The sequence below is a fragment of the Electrophorus electricus genome, chromosome 10 (genome assembly GCF_041902795.1).
Source record: "Electrophorus electricus isolate QZ-2024a chromosome 10, ASM4190279v1, whole genome shotgun sequence".
Classification (NCBI taxonomy): Eukaryota; Metazoa; Chordata; class Actinopteri; order Gymnotiformes; family Gymnotidae; genus Electrophorus; species Electrophorus electricus.
The window spans coordinates 20463277-20483250 of record NC_137506.1 but is presented as its reverse complement, the minus strand read 5'-3'; the positions used below and the strand labels follow the sequence as shown (position 1 = coordinate 20483250).

The window sequence follows — 19974 nt, the reverse complement described above, 5'->3', positions numbered from 1 at the left end:
TCCTGCTCTTTTGAAGTAACCAAGAAAGAGGGAGGAAAGAAGAAAATACGATGGGCTAATAAACCCCCAGTGTCTGCTTGTCTCTTCGACAGCCTGAGGAAGACGGATGGTTGGATTGTAAGACAGATGATTGATTTATTCGCAAGTGAAAGATGCAGTATGTAAACATGGATGGATTTACATACGTATTACACTTATCCATGTATTTGCATGCTTTTAATTTGCATGCAAGACTTGAGAGGAACTAAGGACAGTCATAATTCTTGTATGAGTTCAGTAGAAAACAGGTTGTATCAATACATTATATTTACTATTTCCTTGCATATACTCAGTGACAGGTGTATTTAAAGCCAACTTATTTACAAAATGTTTAAAAGAACGGATGCATCTTTTAAACCATAAATAATGTATAGTGAGATCAGTTTAGGTTTTGGCAGAAATGTTATTAAACAAAACATTTCCAAGCTGATGGGGCATTAAATAAATGGTAAGCATCTTTAGGTCACTGAAAATCATTTGATAATTAAATTGTATGTATGTATTTGTTTATTTAAAACATAACACATTTGTATGTGGTATTCCTGCTATTTTCAGTGTCTCCCACTAGAGGAGAGCAGAGATTTGCTGAAACAAATCTACCATTAATGCAGCACAGAACCAGAACATAAAGCATGCTTATACAAGCTCAAAGCATCAGTGGACATTAAAATGTTTCTTGTGATCTTTGAGGTAATACCTTTTTAAAAAGATGTGGTCCACATGGTTTCCAATCACCCAATTTATTAAAAACTTCTACCTGGCACATATACTTACTGACCCTAAACTTAGATGATCACACTGATAATGGAACTCTATCTGACAGGATTTTTATTCCAGCACATCAATGACACTGACTTGATACTAGCATGATAGTGGGTGTTGCTCTGGCATGAGCATAATAGGCACAGTAGTGTTGGTGGCGCTTGTTCACATCAGTGGCATTGGATTGAGAGTGGTCTGCCACCCAATAGTACAATGAGCAGTTCATTGGTCGTGGAAGATTTGGAGGATTGCTAAAACAAACTGTACATAAATATATATGTTGGGCATTACATATCTTTTCCAATATTGGTGCAAGGCTAATTCTGTAGGACCCTCAGCCAGAGCTGGTGCATAGACCTCTGCATTGCTAAACTGTGTTTTTGCCAGGTATGTCCTCTGTGTTGAAAAAAAGTTATGCAAGATCAGGAGTTTTAAATGTCAGGTTTTCCTAGTTCACCTGTAATAACATAAAGGCCTGATGGCTCTATTCTCCCTGCACCTTCATACACTGACTCAAATGACACTTATACCCTTGAGCTACTGTTCTGTAGTAACATGGGTATGTGCCACCTCATTCAGGTTTAATCAGGCACACTATTAGTTTGTAAAAATTTGTTCATGATTTAATGAATGTTAAATCGACGAGTTTTTCAGCTAAAGAAACCATGTAAAGTTCTCCCTAAAAAAACTGCTCACAAAGAGAATATGACAGCTAGAACATGTACCAGTCATTTAAAACGAGTTATCTCATGTAATATGCTTGTGATGTAAACCTGACTTCAGATCATGCCCTGATATTTAGTCATCTGTCTCCTGAACACACTACAAATGGTTTCTGAGCTTTAGACTTGCCTTAAGCTGTGTCTGTATAGAAGGTGAAGGGGCGGAGTGGAGAATGACATCTGGTGCGGATGCTGCTTGGTGCAGATTGTACCCCCATACTGAACAGAAGCCAACATGCCTCCATGCAAGCTGGTTATAGATGCTGAGTATCGCTGGCAGGCATGCGACTGTGAGCTAAAGCACAGCTTCTCTTTTCATCTCGGCCCAGGTCTAGAGCCAGTTACTTTATTTAAACCCATACACCGAGAATGTTATAGCAGTCAGCATATTGCACAGAGGTATGCATTAAGTATTTCTCATAATCTATCAAATAAAATAGCCTTCCACTTTATTCATTCCCTTGTGGGGTTCTGGATGCTGCCAAATGTTTCTACACTATGAATGATTTCTTTGATGGGTTTCTTGCAGTTAGGATTTTTTTGAAGAACCATGTCAGTGTCTTCACTGTTGCACTGTATAGTGACAATGCCTTTCTGAATAATTCATGTCTCCAAGTTCTGATGAGAACATAGCGTAGCAAACGATTCTGATTTTGGGATATCTTTTATGCAACAATAGCATCAGGTTAAACCATTCCTTGCTGGTTCTTTATATATACAAAAAAAGTTCTGAAAGAGGTCTAAAAGGGTTCTGCTGAAGTATATATTTTCTACATGTTTTCTTTTAAGAATGAAAACGTCCTGATGATCCTCTTCTTATGTTCTGCAGCCATAGATAGGTATTCTATATTCACAAACATGGAACATATTTGGAAACAGTAGCCTGTAACATCTACAGTGCATATTATGGACTGTTTTGGGTTATTTTATTATGTGCTTTTGACACGAGCATGACAGTAACACACAGCCTTTACTTTTAAGCCTCTTCTCTAGTCTACAGAGGCGTCTGATCTGTATGACAGGCTGGAGTGACAGAGCAGTCCCCAGCTAATATCAGCAGAGTACTAGAGCACTTACGCAACTCGATAAGCCTTTACAATGGCTGATATATTTTCGTGAAACTCCAAGCGTCCCACATAACGTTGAGGATTGTTAAACATCTACTCAAAAGGAAGAATGGGCCTCTGTTATTACTGCTCTAAACACGCCTGGCTTTTAAATGGGTGAAATATAACAGATATTTTTATTTTACAAAATATTATTCTATATGTTCACATAGAACTAAAAAAGTACTTTCCCTCTTTTTGATTATCGGTGATGGGCGATTCTTGAGCCGACTACTCTCTCACCGACCGCTTCCCTGGATCACCTGTCCGCCGAGCCGCGTAGCTCAACAGCCCTGCTTCTGGCTCGCTGGAGCGCAATAGCTGCTTAGTCGGTGACGAGAAACATCCAGACGTGGCAGTGTGTGTTTGATCGGACTCCTATGCGCACGAGCTTCCTTTCATGAAGTTTACCCGACAATTGGCCTTATTTGCCTTTGCCGTATTACTTATTTTTGCCTGAAAACAGCGTGTTGTAGCCTAAATGACTGTTGCTGGTACTGGGATATGGAAGGCAAGCCAGGAATAATGGATGCGTAGTTCTAGGTGATTACGCAGAGCGGAACGCATTCATCCAGTCTTGTTAACCACTCGACTGTTGAATGCATATTTACTCAGACTGCACGACTAAGAAAGAACCACGGGAACGCAGATGGTGTGGGGACACACGCTTAAGACACTGTTATTGGAGTGAGCACATTTAAAAGAAGCAGGAATGAAAATACGACTACGTGGATGTGATCAATGCTGAACTCCGGAAAGTTTCCAGGAAAGATATTGCCAAAACCTGAAAGTATTTTACTCGTCGCTAATCTTTTATGCAGTCAACCAATGGGACGTTCCTCGCCGATGTCTGTGGTATAAAATATTCGATGAAAATGTGTCCACTGATTCCTTTACTGGACTAGACGGACAGGACTCGGTCCTTTTCATCAGCTCAGTCCTATGCGTCCCCTGACTGTGTATTCATCGATCAGCTTGCGAGAACAGGAAAGGAGGAATGGTAATTCGACACAGAACGCCTTTTAAATTACGGCTTTGGCCATTTTTGTTAGGTTACTGCTTTCTCTCGTCGATTCTTCTTTTATGTCAGGTAGGTTGCTTTTTGAGCGGCTTTGTCCTTGACTGTCACTTGAAGTTTTGCTCTCGATATCTGTCCTGCACGTCACGGAGTGGACATCTGCGTTTCGGCTTTGCAAAGCTTAAAATGTCAACTTCGTTATTATAGTGCAGGTGGTCACATATCTGAGGAGCTCTTGTCTGCAGATTTGACTAGATTTAAACGGCGTGCGCAGAGATGTGACATTGAGAGAGTAGCGCCACTATATTACACTTTCACTTTATGGAAACTGCCAAAGTGAGAAGATCCTTTTATGTGCAGAGTTGTAAATGGCGAGGAAATGCTTGTCCCAAAACATTTTAAAGCAAAGAAACATTCTCCGCAAAACGCATTTGAGAGAACAAATGCTTGCTCAATTACTAGGGACAGATCCACATTCAGGAGAGCTGAAGGTCTCATGACTAGACTATTTTACTATCTTTGTGTTTTCATTCTCTTACATAATAGACAACAAAGGAAATCACACGCTAAAGCTCACATTAACGCTTGTTAAAACAGAAGATGAGATGTGTTAGCATAGGCCTAACATTTTTGTCCCCCAACACAATTTACATATTGCCAGACTTTACACTAACACCCACGCAAATACTAACAACAACCTACAGGCAAGTGATGGGGTTAAGGATCAAGAGTAATGTATTCTCCCCATGTCTCAAAGCCCTCCCACTACCAATCCTAAAGGCATAGAAAAGCTCACTCTGTGGGTGGGCGAGTTTTGCAGATAACGGGTCTATTCAAAGTCTTGAATGTATAGTGTGGTTGAATTTGACTGTAGTTGACAGCAAAGCTTTCAGTTTACTTTGACTCTGGAGGATGCAAAAGAATGGTGCAAATTCAAATATTCATATTCATCAATCTGCTTTCAACTGTCAAGTTTTGATCATGGCCAGGAGTGCGTGGTCATGCAGGCAGTGCCACTACCATAGTCCCTTCTGCCAATGCATCAAAGCCCACACCCTGTTTCATACTGCACGTGCATGCTCTGCGGTTGCATCTGTCTTTCTTTAGCTTTCACTCAAACATATTCTCCTACACCCACCTACTCATGCTCTCTCTCTCTTTCTCTCTCTTTCTTTCTCTCTCTCTCTCTCTCTCTCTCTCTCTCTCTCTCTCTCTCTCAGGCTGATTTTCAGAGGTCATGCTCACAGCTTGGCACTCAGAGAGGAAGTGAACTCTGCCAGTCATTGTGCCACTGCAAGATCTATCCACCTCTGCCTCCCCCACCTCCTCCCCCACCTCCTCCACGACTACTGATGCCCACAGGTAAGGGGCCGCTCTGAAACCTGCCCTGCAGTTAGAGGCCGCTCTGAAACCTGCCCTGCAGTTAGAGGCCGCTCTGAAACCTGCCCTGCAGTTAGAGGCCGCTCTGAAACCTGCCCTGCAGTTAGAGGCCGCTCTGAAACCTGCCCTGCAGTTAGAGGCCGCTCTGAAACCTTCCCTGCAGTTAGAGGCCACTCTGAAACCTGCCACCTGTCACCACAAAACCAAAGCTTCACATATTTAGGGGAGAACATGGAACCAGCAGGAATGCAAAGATGTGAGATGGTACTTCATCGTTTGGCCAGAGGAGGATGCCCCCCCCCCCCCCCTCATGGTTCCTCTCAAGGTTTTTTCTTCATGCTCTAGGAAGGTTTTCCTTACTACTGTCACCCTTGGCTTGCTCACTGGGGGCTTGGACTTGGACATTTGTAAAGCTGCTTTGTGACAACTTCTGTTGTAAAAAGAACTTTATAAATAAATTTGATTTGATTTTGATTTAACTTCATGAATGGTGCTTTAATTCAGCCCATGTCTCAAGCTTCTTTTTCGTATTTTATGGTGTCATATTTTTATGACCATTTATGCAATTTAAAATTGTTGTTTATAATGTTATGTTCTCGGAGCCGTGTAGAATTGCTGATATAGTATTCTTAAGAGTTTGAGCAGTTCAAAACTTCGGCTGTTATGGGGCACAATAATATGGATTAGTTTGCCTTTCTTCAGAGCAGTATAAGCATCTTTGCTGTACTCTGGTGCGGTGCACAAATCGTTGGCCCATCTCATACTGACTGACCTTGGGGATTCCCCTGTATGCCTCGAGCAGCTCGAGGGATGTGGGCCTGCTGCTCTGCCAGGCACTTTAGTCAGAGGAGGGCTTGAATAAAACTCAGATGAATTAATCAAATTGCGGATTTGATACAGACATGGAGCTTATTAATCAGGCCAAGTTTCCAGTCTTTATGTTTGAAGTTGAGTTTCTACAGTCGACCAGAGGCAATTTATAAAGGGATATGTAAAAGTATGAGTGTGTGCAAGTTTCTATTCTATGTATGTTCAGAACACACCTAAGAGACTATGTGGTATGTGTCTGTATAGGCTGAAAAGAAGTAACAGCAAAGAATGTAGAAGAAGTTTATGCTTGAGGGTCCCAACATAATAAATGATTATTATCATTATAATAAGTATTATCATTTATTATTGATTCATTTTCCAGCTGAACAGAACTTTGTTGGAAATTCTTATCATTTATTGTGCCTTATTAATTTGCACCTTATTCATTTTTAATGGCTATCCTTACATAAGATGCTTTTTGTATTGAAGCTTGATGTCATGGTCTTGGGCTGTTGTTGTTCCCATGGTTTTCCCTGGACTTCCCTGTTGTTTAGTCTCTTTATATATATATACACACACCCCTTAATAACCATTGCCCGGCTCAGCACTTCTCTTACTTTCCTCCTCATTACCCTTGATTAGTTGTTTTATGTTTCTTTTTTACTAATTGTACAACAGTGTGTGTGATGTACATGAGAAAAGCCTTAGTGAGACAAAGATTGCACCTACTCATTAAAAGTTGTGCAGTGAATACCTGTGTTGTGATTTTGCTGCCTTTAATAAAATTCACACCATCTCAGTTTGTTTTTAACCTTACACTGCATTTTGTCAGACGATCTGGGACTTCAGTTGATAGTATTTCGCACTCACTGGGTATTTATTCATATAAATCCTCTACTCATGTACCTTTTTCCTCATCTCTCTCCTTGCATGTGTTCAGCTATTACACTTACAGCTTCTGCTTCTATTGCCCCACCGTTTCACCCTGCATTTATATGTGGCACAGCTGTTGAATTAACACCTACAATTTTAAACTGTGTTGACAGTTAAATCACTGTCAAATTATATTGTTACTGTCCCATCTCAAATATTTAGCACTTATTATTTTCTGTTATAGTAATTATAGTAGCTTTCATACGGCCAGTATCAACCAGTTTCCTTTTCTTTTATAGCCCTTCTTATGTTTTATCTTTAAGGTTTCTCTGTGTCTTTATTCATGGAAGCTCCTGCTCAGGGTCTTCAGTTCATTTCCTTTACCCATCTTTCATGGCAGTTTATTATGAAAATAAACAAAACAGAGTGTTTTTACGGGAGAAAGAGAAATTTAGAAATTTCTTGGTGCTGATATACATAATTGATTATTGACAAGCTGTTATTTTGTTTTCTTGTCCACCTCTGCTGTAGCCTCACATAGACACACATTTTTGTGCTTTCAGTTGCTGGGCCTCCAGTATCACTCCTCAGACCCTCCTGGATGGACTTCTTTGTGGTTTGGACTGTAGGATGTACCTCTACTTTCTTTCTGCTTCTAACTTTCATCATCTGCTACAAGGCTTTTAAAAGGTAGGCTATTTAGAACATAGCCTGTCTTCATGTACTGCATCCCATCATGCAATGGTGGTGGAAAATCTTTTACAAGGGGGCAATTTAATCTGTGTTCTTAGCGAGGCTGGGCCAAATGCAGGTAGTTGAAGCAGTGACAGCATAGTCTTTGAAGTCATTATTGCATTTTTCCACCATGTGTAACCAGAGGGATTTTTTTTTGCAATGCTATGTTAGCAGGAATGTGTTACTGCAGTGAGTACTTTAGCTCCAAACCAAAGTCATTATTCATTAATTAATCTGCCCAGTCATTTTCGTCTCAGGCAGCATCTTTTATACATGCAAGCAGGTCCCATCTTAAAGTTTAAAACAGTAAGAATTCAATAAATCCTGGCTTCCTTAGCAATCTAGCTGTTTTAATTTGGAGTAGTTAAAAGCACAGTTCAGAAACAATTTCTGGCTTCACTTGGTTCACCTGAAGGTCACTATTTCCAATCCTGTTCTCTAGAAAAAAAAGAGAGGGAAAGAATAAGCTGCACAGGGTAGACAGAACTAGGCTCGGTTGGATCTGACAGCAATCCTTTTTCCAATAAAGGAAAACACATTTCACATCCAATCTAGGAGGCAGGCTCTGTCAGGTAGAAGATATGACAAAGGCTAAGAAAGCTAACCATTTCATTACAGGCACAGTATGAAGGTGTAAAGCCTGGATGAAAAGTACAACTTGAAATAGTAGGAGCTGATCTGGCTAAACCTTAGTGATGTACTCTTGAAATAGTAAGAGCTGATCTGGCTAAGCCTTAGTGATGTACTCTTGAAATAGTAAGAGCTGATCTGGCTAAGCCTTAGTGATGTACTCTTGAAATAGAGAGCGCTAATAGGTCTAAGCCTTAGTGATATACTTTTGAAATAGGGAGAAACAAATGAAATAGTGAGAAACAAGATTTTATATGGACTGCCTGTTGTCAAAGATTCATATTCACATTTGGAGAATATGGATGAAGACGTTCTAGGATGCTAGACCTAAAATGGAAGAGAAATAGCTAATAGCATGGAAAAACTGGAAAGCTGTAATTGAACCTGGGCTATGAGCTCTCTGAGTCAATAACAACCGGGAGACGGTCTTATGCACTGTGCAGCCCATCGGCACTGGACTTCCCAAGTGAAGCTGGCTGGCCAATGGCCAGGGCCCTCGCACAGCACTGCCAGAGGAGGCCCTGCTGCAGGAGCAGCCGATGACTGCAAAGCTTTTGCTCTGTTTGTGCCAGTCATCTGTCTCTGTCTCTGGCCGAGGAGCTTTGAGTGGAGATTAATTCCGCTAGTGTTACCACAGAGGAAGTCCTGGATGAGGAGAATGGGTGTTTGCTTAGTGCTTTTGTGTCATAAACTAATGTACACAGATGCATTAGGGAATCAGGAACTTTACATAAAACAACACATAAAAACATTAGGAGAATATAAACAGAATGTGCAAAAGGAAAATAGCTTGGCACAAAAAGCAGACCTTTATTAATTACTAAGACCTCATAGCCATTACCACCAAAATATTTATGTACCAATAATAAACATTATAAAACATTTGTAAGCATTACTAAATATCTGTGAGGTTAATGTGTACTTGGACCTTCAAAATTGTTTGCCATTTTTTAAATATTTAGTCCTTTAGTTTGCACCATTACACCATGTTTTAGACAGGGCAATACTTGTACTGGTCTCAGTGTTCTCCTAAGAACTTCAAACGATAAGGGCCCAGCACTTAAACAGCTTTCCAATAAAATATTTATCAGTTCTGTGAAGGGTTGTGTAACTAACTACCTGCCATGTGTCAACTGCTGCCATGTATTATTGAGAAGCCTGGATGGTAGCTGGACCATGGGACTCCCAAAAGGGTCACCTATGGTGCCCTAGGCCATGGTAGACATTCAGTTTGTGTCACGGAACGCTTGCCTCTCATGGGTCACGTGGTTTGTCCCGCTGAGTGTAGTGGGAGGATCTCGTTTGTTTATTTGTAACCACGCCTGCACACACCTGCACCTGGTTAGTGTTTTGTCTTTGTATTTAAACCCCTGTCATTGTGTGCAATGCTGTCGGTCATTGCCGTTGTTCAAGTTCATGGCGTTTAAATGCTTGTTCTTATTGTCAATGTTAAGTGTATTCATATTCATGTTCATCGCTTGTGTTTTATGTTAAACGTATTCATATTCATGTTCACTGCTTGTGTTATATGTGAGTGCCGTTGTCTTCATATGTCAGTAAATATCTGTCCACGTCAATGGAGTCTGTGCGTCCTGCTCCTCGCCCTGTGGCACTCGGGCCGTTACAGTTTGTCTTTTTTTTTTTTTTGCCAAATCACTATGTGCAGTTCAACCATTTACTCTTGGTCCACGATTTTATACAAAAATCATATCAGATATTGTATGAAAGTTTTTTAGAAGTCATATCCAAGAGCATTACCAAGTTGAGGCCAACTTGAGGAGAGTAACAGAGCAAATCAGAAGAGTTTAATATGAAGAATGTTTTCTACAAATTCTATAGAGTGACTTTTTGAACAATCTACTGCAGCTTGTTAAAATTTTTTATTTGAGTTCCAGGATTATATTTTCATTTTCTCCTGTTTTGATTGATGGGTCTATTTTCTTCTGCTTTGTTTATACAAGCAATTTTCCCCTACACTCAACTCCCATACATCCACTAATCATGCATGTATTACTTAAAGGCATATTGTTTAAATTAGTTACATATTAAATTACCTTTTTATTGATATTAGGTTATGTCATCAATCTGCATGTGCAGACTATCTTGAATAATTGGCCAGGGTGTGGTTAGAGCCCTGGCGGGGTGGGGGGTGGATCAGGGAAAATTCCCAGTTTGCACCTGAAATACAGCACTTCATTCTTACCCACTAAGCATAAACTAAATCATGATGTAGACTTAATTTTTAAAAACTATGTCTCAGAATAAGTGGTTCTTGGGCAGAAAATGCACAGGCAGCGTCATAAGATCATCGAATAGTCCAAGAATCCCCACTTCCACACTGCTGCTTCATGCAGGAGAGACCAATGCATGTGTCTGACTCAGTTGTCCTAGACATGCTTTGCTATGTACACATTTTTAGAATTTTCTTGGTATTCAAATGCCTTCCCACTGGATTCAGTTCTACCTTAAACCTAGAGAGATTTTTAAATTTAGCTCAAGGTTCAGCCCTCTCATGAATTCTCCTCTCATGTGATATGGCTATAAGAGGAATGAAGACAGGGGTTGTAATGTACCCTTAGGGACCCAAGCACCATCAGAGCAACTGTACAGTAGTAGAAATGCCTGCACTGAACATATTCAGCTCAGTTCAGTGTTACGCAAGCCGAAAAAGACTACAGGCTGATGTGGCCCATAAGACACACTGCAGTGGAGAGATACAATAACCAGGGAGGTAATGAAAGGGAGACAGAGGGGAGCATGAATAGGCCATGTTGAGTAATACTGTCTTGCACAGAGCAAAAGAGATTTTTTGCATCATGTGGGCGTAGTTAACTGCATTTCTTGCTCATGTTAGAAGAGGTACAATGCATTTTAAACAGTACAGCACTGTAGAGAGGCTGTAGGAGGACTATAAAAGAGTGAGAGGAATCAATTTGATCAATGTATTATGCTGAAAATGAAAATGTTTTGACTGAACTCCCTCATTTTGTGCGTATGTGTGTTTCAAGGAAGAAACGGACTCAGAGCCTTTCATTTTAATTTGTTTTATTTGTTTGTTTGTTTGTTTGTTTGTTTGTTTGTTTGTTTGTTTGCAGGAAACCACTAAGGAAAGAAGCGAATGGTACAAACCGCGGAGAATATGCCATGAGCTCCCGCAGAAAAAAGACCAAAAATGTTGGCACTAATAATGTTGTAGTTTGAGCGGTGCACAGAGTGAGTGCACGCGATGCTGCTGGCCACTTCTGCTGAAGAACTGCGAGCCCTGGGCTCACTGGCTCAGTGTGCAGCAGATGTGCACTAGACCAAATGCACCACTCACGTCAAGGCAGAAACACAGAGAGACATGAGCAAGGCTGGCTTGTGTGAACAGTGCAGACTGCATTGGTACAGTACTACAGCGCACTCCCCAAAGAGACATGCTGTCATGGTTTAAGCACTGGCTTAGAGACATTGAACAATGTCTGCGATGTTTGTTTTGTTTTGGGGTTTTTTGGGGGGGAAGGGGGGTGCGTAATAGAATACCGAAAATAAATCTTTTATTTTACATTTGATGCACTGATCTGAATATATAACTTTTCTATTTATGTATTAATTTACTATTTACTTGCATTTGTTAGAAATGCAGTGAACAGTGGGGCACTGCATGTCTGGAAGCTGAGATGTTTGAAAAAGACTTTAGTTTTAAAAACCTAATTTGCATGGTATATTATAGACAGGTAACAGAGCATTTCCATCTATAGCATTTTGTATTCAAATTAACACCTATAGATTGATTGACCTATGTAACATTGGCTATGTAATCATGTTCTTGCTGTGTATATAGAAACCAATGTGATATATTGTTAACAAAAGGCCTATGCACAAATACGTTCACATGGTATGTTACATCATCTTTCTGGAAGGAGCTCTAGAGGGTTGTTTCAGTGTTCAGTTTCATTATCTCTGTGATGTATATGTGCAGTGATACAAACCATACAGTTTTTGAGGCTTTATCCTCCTCAGAGATAGAATGCTAAACACCCCCTTGTCTGTGGCAAATTCCAGTGATTACAAGGACAGTGGACACTTTTGCAGGACACCCCTGTTCATGTTTTGCTATGATTACATGGTAATTGGTCCCTTCATCAGCCTCCAGTCAAGGGCTCTTCTGCTAGAGTGTGACCACTAGGTTCAAGATATCTGATGAGCCCAGCTGTTTAATATGGGGAGCAGAACTCCACGCAAACCCTACACAAGCTGTGATTAAAAGAGTCATAAACATTTGCAGCATTGCTGTTGCTGTAAAAAGAGTATCATGAGCTTCATACCACAATGTTAATGAAAAGGGCATTAAAGTGGAGCAGTGAACCTTTGGATATGCACTACAACAGAAGCAGTTGGTTCTGTTTCAATGGTGAAAACATGTTGTGTCTCAGTGCTGTTTGTGTAGATTTGAAGTCTACTTGCCCAAAACCTTCATGAATTTTTTTTACCTACAGTGTAACAAGAATAACCTAGAACTAGAAAAATCTCAGAAAACTATATTTAAAATAACTAAAAATATATGTACTAAAGTGAGGGAATGATGCATGAATGTAAATATTGATTGCAAAATACTTGCCTTCTGGACTGTTATTCACTCATACCGAGTGACTGAAAATATTTATACATAGCAGAAATAAAGCAATGCAGTTAGATGTGAAACTGTCTGTAGTTCAGTCATGTGTTGTAAAGTATGCTATGTGCATATTCTTTGCTGTGCCACACTCTAGTGTCAGTGTAACCTATGGCCACCAAAAAGACAGTAGTTTTCAAAGGCTTGTCTAGTCTGCAAATGTAAGAAAAATAATTTTCATTCGAGAATAATTATTAACAAGTGCAATGTTGTTCAGGACTCAGTCAATCATCAGAAAATATGGGTACAGAAGTATCTGTTTCCTATAAGTATCCATTGAAAGAAACATAAATGTGTAATGTAATTGAGATTAATATGCTTTAAGAAGCTACCTTTCTCCTGTAAGAGTGACTCTTAATGATATTGTCAGGTGACATTCTGAGCAGGTTAAGCATTAATGCATGGCATGGTTTGTAGTATTCTAAATGACTGAAGAAAAGAACTCATCTGACAAACGTGTCTGTGTTGGCTGGAGCCCAACGATGTCTGAGTCAGGAAAGCTCCTCACTGTAGTGAATTTCCTGCTGTGCCACCTTGACTGCTTGGCACAGAAAAACACAGAAAATCACAGCTTTGTACAGGCATACATCAAAAATGAAAGGAGACGTTTCCTAACACTCTATTTTGCAAAAGTGTTTGATTATGAAACAAAGAAACTCCTCAAAACTGTCTGGAACTCTGGAACTCTCTGGAACTTCAGGTTACCTGGAGCCTCTGATGTGGTCCCACTTAAACCTTGACACAGTTGATGTCGCAATATGTTTTCGTCAGATCCAGATTGTTAGACAAAACCTCGTAGCTAAAATACAAAATACAGCGTCCATTATCCAGTTGGAGACTAGAACATTTGTGGAATATTGGGGTCTTTTCAATCAGAGATGCTTGATAAATTGATTGAGTCTTATTACAGGTTTGCCTTAGATCTGTTGATCCTGCCTTTTATGAGGCGAGAATTGGGACTGCATTAGTACTTCATTCCTGTTGGTAGCCAGCTGATGGTCACCTTCATCAACCCAGGATTCCATGAGCTTTCCCCCTACACATTTCCCCTTCCCAAGTTTAAAAGTCCTGTGGCCTGCTAATTACTGACCTCCAGCTGTCCTCTCATCAACTCAACTCTCCACACATATGGCTCTGCCTGGGAGAATGGGGAAGGTGAAGCAGACAGGAGGAGGGCCCATGGCTGGGAGACTGTTTATATAAGCAGGTGTTAATGAGTGAGATATTTGAAAGGGCTCGGAGTTCAAACGACCATGGCAGGCGTCTGGCAGATGCTGCCTCTGAGCGTGGGGAGTAGATTACACACACATGTGCACACACACGAACACGTGTGCATGCACACATACACGCACACACACATACACGGCAGGATAGAGTTGCTTTGATGAGTTGGGCTTAGAGGTTGAAGGGAAGGACCTCAGCGTCGGAGGTGCACGAGGGTAGGGCATGTTGCTAGGGATGCAGTATGCTGATGTCTATGTAATTTGTGGGTATATGCAATGCAGTCTTAGTAATACAATTGTGATCATTCAAAGTAAATCTCATTTCACTGGAATAAAGGGACAACTAATGAAAGCATTGGCATTGTGTAACTGGAAAAACACATGGTTTAGAATGAATGTTGGAAAGGTAGGAGGCTTAAACATAGCAGTGCTGCTTATCTGTCTGCGAAAGAGACCAGGACAGGACCCTTCATCACTTCACACTTGGTTAAAATAGTTCCTAAATTAGTTCCTTTTTTTGAATGACACTTAGAGTTTTAAGCAACCTTAAGTAAAATGCTTTACAGTTACAATTTGAATACAAAATCTGACACACCATATAGAAAACTTCTGTTTTATTTTTTTACTTAAAAGGAATAAACATATTCAAAACATATGGTTCAATATCTGTAAAGTGTTTTTATAAGCCCTCTACATTTAACATTATTCTTTCAGCTTCTGTTCACATGAAGGGTAGTATGATTCCCATATCTCATACTTCTGTCTCTCTTTCTCTCTCACACACACACACACACACACAAACACACACACACACACACACAAACACACACACACACACACTTGTATTAACATGATTGTGGAGTCTTTCCAGTGACATGTGGAATAATTTAGCTAAATAATGCTTTACTTATATATACTAATAATGCTACATTCAAACCTAAACCTAACCTTAAACTCAGTAACCAAATTAAATGTTTGAGCTAAAAAAAAAAAAAATTCAAAGCTGCATTTCTGTTTAATAGATAAATAAATAAATATATTCCACAGTGGGACCACCCAAATGCTTATCATGATAGGGCATAATTGTCCACATCTCGCTCACCCACCCACACAGTAGGAAGACTCCTGTATCTGTTTGTATCACCTCCTGCTGTTCTGACATCTTAATATTCTGTGCCAATGTTTCCTTAATGACTTCACTTGCCTTATGCATGACCATGAAGATTGCATGCGATCACAGACCTCAGTTAAGGTATACACTGTTAGGCTGCATTTGCTACTGCATAATTGCTGTTGCCAAAACCCACAAACAGTAGTATAACTCAGGTCATACACACAAAAGCGGAGCTGCAAAATATAACTACGCTTGTGTTCACAGAAAAAGAGTGTGCTGTCTGGAGCAGAGTGTGTGCTGGTCTTGCAGGCGCTCCTACAGGAGTGTGTGTCACATGGGGTAGAACTGGGAGGCAGCCTCTGAGGACTGGATCTCCACTTGAGCCATTTTAAACTGAGTGCACTGTAGCCATTTGCGTAGGGCGAAAGGAAAGGAGCCGGAAGGAGACCCCTGGAGGCCCTGGTGGTTCACTCGGTTCTGGATGGCCTGCAGACGCAGCTGGAGACCTGCAGACAGGTGCTACAGATCGACAGAGCCAATCAGCTTGTGAGCAAATATGTTGTATTGCGGGGGTTTCAAAAGTCTTCAAAAGTCAGCAACTTTAAGCAAGAAATATTTTTGGAAATTTACATCATAGTGTATGAATTACGTCGAATACTTACATTTAGGTTAGACTGAATCATTGGCAACCACATAGGAATTAACTACAGAAAAGGGTAAAGAGGAAGATCAGTGATTAAACTTTAAAACACCTTAATGACAGCAAAAAGACTGCAGAAAATCTGACCATACATTCCATTATGATATAACAGCAATCAACAGAATTAACTGTGATATTCATTACTCTGGCATTTCAGATTACATTAAGAAGTGTGTAAGAAACAACACAAACTCACCTTTACAAAAATGGTTGAATTGCATTCTTGTAACGCTTCCATCAGACTGATGACATGCAAACACACCATTTCCACCATCTGAAGGGATGAAAAACAGAACAGTTGTCATTTGTGATCTAGAAAATAACATCAAGGTGATTCAAGCACAAGGACAGTTAAGCTGGAGAGAACAAAATTCCAATGCCATAAAGATCCATTCAATTTAATACTGTGTAATATTGATCACATTATAAGTAATCTATCTGGGTTAAATATGCATTATGTTTCAATGCCAGTACAAACCATAATGGATTACTGCGACATGGAACCTGTATGCATTTTAGTAATTTTCAGGCACAGTGCAAAGGAAACAATTAACATTTATGCCAAAGTAAAAAAGGAATCAGTGCTCTTGTGAAAACAGATGACCTCAGTAAAATCTGAATGCAGAGCAGCATCTTACTACTTTGTTATGGGCCATGAGTTGGAGGATGCTGGGTGTGACACGGCTCCAGAACTCCAGGCCCGTGAGGATGGCCCCAGAGGAGAACTCATTCTGGTTCTGGTTCTGGCCAGCTGGTGCTGCGGCCGCCTGTTCACAGTAGATGGTCCACAGCTGTGCGAACATGAAGGCATGGAACAGGGAGCACATGTGTAGCACTGAGGTCTGGAGGAAGAGAACATGAATGTTAGTGCTGCAATTTGATGGTCCAGGCTGCACGTCTGTGGATGGCTCTGGACTGAAGTGACCTTGGACTGCTCTGGGAATCCAATGAGGATGACAATGAGGTGGTCTGCGATGTGAGAGCCGGCGTCCAGTGGAATGGGCATACAGGATGTGGAGCCCTGATGCAAAGCACAGTGGGTAAGAGAGCCCAGCAGAAGCCAGGAGAGTTGGCGGATGTGAGAAACACATTCAATGAACTCTTTGGGCCTGAGGAAGAGAAAACTCATTATCAGAGAACAGCCACCACATTAAGAACCATCTTCAATTACTCGTCATGTACCTTTTAGTTATATGACTGAATGTACAGCACTTCACAAAGATAAATGGTAGTATTAACTCAGCAAATTCCTTTTATGTTTGGTGGGGAAGAAGCTCTTACCCCTGTTGCATAGCAGAGGGCGGGTGATATAGCCATGGTAGGTAACGAATCACTGCCTTGTTGTCACGGTGATTGCCTTTACTGATTTCCATGGCAGCTACCTGGGCTAAGCCTACTTTTAGATTCCCACCAAATGTATCCTCATGAAGCGGCTGTGAGCATGCCTTCATATGACTCTGCGGGGGAGGAGGTCACATGTTTCTAATTACAGTACATAACAGAAACATTACAAAGTATCTAGGTGATGAAAAAGAAATTCTGTCCAAAATATCTAACAGCACAAAACCTTTCAGAACTGTTGCATATGCATTACATACTGCACCTTTAATTTGGTCAGAGTGTGCATGTCTGCAATGAAATCTAGCAGCTCACTGAGGTACTGCCTCAAACACTCCATGGCAGCTGTTGTGCACTGAGAGAATACAAATACAACTACCTTATAATATATATATATATATATATATATATATATATATATATATATATATAATAAACACATGTACTGATATGTACTCATTCAAACTGAAACATAGGTTAATGCACTAACCCCAGGCAAAGATGAGATCATGTGCTTTTGTAGAATTGTTGACTCAGCTAGCCGGGTTCCGATGTCAGTGCATACAAACTTATGGAAAACAGAATACACAGAGGTAGCATTGGTGCATGACTGTCTCCATGCCTCACTTTTTATGTACATCACAACACAAACTACCTGGACCAGGAGTAAAAGATTAGTGTCAGGAATCGAAGACTTGAACTTCAGTGCTTGCAGTAACTCCAGGACCACAACCCGGGACATGTAGAATTTGTCCCTTTCCTACAAAAGGAAAAAAAAATCAGAGCAAGAACACTGAAATGTAAAAAACATCCTTCATATCTTTGTCCCTGTTTGTCCAATGCACCCTCTGTTTTGAATTCACCATTCCTGTTGGTCTCAGGGATTATACACCTTGTCTGTTTGTTTCTCCTCTACAACTGTCTGTTTCTTGCACCCTAATTACGTCTCCACCCGCTGTTCCACTCAGTGTAATGTTGTCTATCTATATTCCAGCCTGAAGACCAGCAGATTAGAATGGCAGTGTGCCCAGTTCTTCTTCCATAGTCCGCGCCCACATAAAAGCCATCTCGCCTCTCCCCGCTCGCTTGCCCGTTCTCTCAGCAACAGGAGCTGCATCTGCATGTCAGCACTTTAGGTCCTGCCGGGCTATAACTGAAACAGAGGGCAACTCAACTGTAATCCCACAGCTGTAATCATGCTTCCCAAGGTCAACTTGGGATATACCCTGCTATATTCTCATAACATTCAAGTCACTTTTACTTTATGGAAGTATATTAAGTATTAGTTTTCTCAAAGAGCTCATCTAGGGCATTTCAGTCATGTTCTATTACCTAAAACTGAACTAGCAAAGAGTATGTTTATATTAAATGTCATCAAACATTGTATTTAGAAAATACACCTTTATTTCCAATTCTGTCATCATCTACAGAGCAAATTTTAATCAAGCAGCTCAGGCATAGTCCAAGACCTTTCTTACAGTCCAAAACCTTTCACATGTGGTGACACTGAAGCAGCAAAACAAAAGTTGACATATTTGTGATTCTGGATCATTCATAAGTCCACTCAACCATGCTATGAAAAATGAATGCTCTGAACTGCCGAAGACAAATCAATATAACTGGGAGCATAAGACCTCTAGTGCCAGCATGTAGTATGCTGTGGAAAGGCATACGAAGGGCAACCCCTCACACCAAGTAAAAATGACTGCAGAGGCTCAGATGATCATATCAGCAGGTCTCGGGAGCACATCCATCTCCCGCACCTCTAAACCAGCATTCTGAAATATGAAAATCAATACAGACTGATTGAATTCTTCTTCAAGTGGATGATAGCAAGAGGGAGCATGGAAAGAGGAGGAAGACTAGATTTATATTCAGAGAGAAAAGATCCCAGTGGTGTATTTCCCTTTGGATAAGATGTGTATGAGAAGGTGCATAGTCTAAAGGTGCTGAAGGCTGAACACTGTAAATGTTGTTAACACTGGGATAATGATATATGTGTAAGCATGCTTTATAGATAACCTAAGTAGAACAGCACGGACTTCTTATAATCCCGGCCACCCTAGGAGGATGGATTCCCTCGAGTCCTGGTCCTACCAAGGTTTCTTCCTTAATCCACCCAGGGAGTTTTTCCTTGCCACTGTCACCACTGGCTTGCTCATTAGGAGCTTTACCATTTGTAAAGCTGCTTTGTAACCACAAATAACTCAGACTTTGCCTTTGACTATGGTGTTTATTTATTTTAAAGCAGGTTCAAGCAGCCTGCATGCTCAGTGGTGTTACTGCTGGACTCCTGAGCCATGTGCTGCACTCATAATATGGTTTCATACTGAATTATTTCATTTGCACTGAGTACTAAAATGTTCACCCAATCTTAAGAGGTCAAACATATAACTAGGGTAAGAATCTTCATTTCAGACTGATGGCGGGCTATTATCCATTACAGCATACATCTGCAACTCACTAGTGACCCTGTAGATCACCTAGCTAAGCAAAGTGCTAGCATTACCATGGTTATGAGTTCGATATCCAAGGAGCACATACTCTGTCATACTTATAAATATGTAAGTCACTCTGGAAAAACAGCATCCCTCCAAATGCTGTATGTGCATATATTTCATAAATAAATTAACAGGCCCACTTTCATAATACCATAAGTAAGCCATGCTCAACAAGACTATTGATTAAGCCTGCATTTTTTATTCATTTTAAAATGAATATTCTGAATGATACACAACAGGCTCACCTTACTAAAGGTTTTGTAGCAGAGGCCACAGAGCTCGACGAGGTAGGAGAGGCTGAACACGCCATACTGGATAACGAAGCTCAGCAATTTGGAGGAGGGTTCCAGCAAACTCTAGCAAGGACAT

At 40.6% G+C, this 19974-nt stretch overlaps 2 protein-coding genes across 10 annotated transcripts in view; one reads left to right on the top strand and one right to left on the bottom strand.

The window, feature by feature from the left end:
• The first annotated feature begins 2660 nt into the window (after positions 1-2660).
• Positions 2661-12758, top strand: LOC113578399 (proline-rich membrane anchor 1-like). Its single transcript, XM_027011623.3, has 4 exons — positions 2661-3719; positions 4868-5009; positions 7274-7400; positions 11171-12758. The coding sequence occupies exons 1-4, from the start codon at positions 3627-3629 to the stop codon at positions 11274-11276; spliced, it is 468 nt and encodes a 155-aa protein (XP_026867424.1). The 5' UTR covers positions 2661-3626; the 3' UTR covers positions 11277-12758.
• A 1793-nt stretch (positions 12759-14551) lies between these two features.
• The window catches only part of unc79 (unc-79 homolog, NALCN channel complex subunit), a 36138-nt gene continuing 30715 nt past the window's right edge, over positions 14552-19974 (bottom strand). For 8 of the 9 annotated variants that reach the window (XM_027011616.3, XM_027011618.3, XM_027011620.3 and 5 more), the window contains 10 exons: positions 19851-19961; positions 17760-17864; positions 17595-17672; positions 17370-17459; positions 17048-17223; positions 16692-16875; positions 16405-16608; positions 15963-16040; positions 15729-15770; positions 14552-15585 (listed from right to left, as the gene is read on the bottom strand). In XM_027011616.3, the coding sequence (XP_026867417.2) occupies positions 15397-15585; positions 15729-15770; positions 15963-16040; positions 16405-16608; positions 16692-16875; positions 17048-17223; positions 17370-17459; positions 17595-17672; positions 17760-17864; positions 19851-19961 (1257 nt within the window). In that variant the 3' untranslated portion in view covers positions 14552-15396. The remainder of the gene's footprint in view (positions 15586-15728; positions 15771-15962; positions 16041-16404; positions 16609-16691; positions 16876-17047; positions 17224-17369; positions 17460-17594; positions 17673-17759; positions 17865-19850; positions 19962-19974) is intronic. The other variant, XM_081721636.1, reaches the window with a different exon arrangement.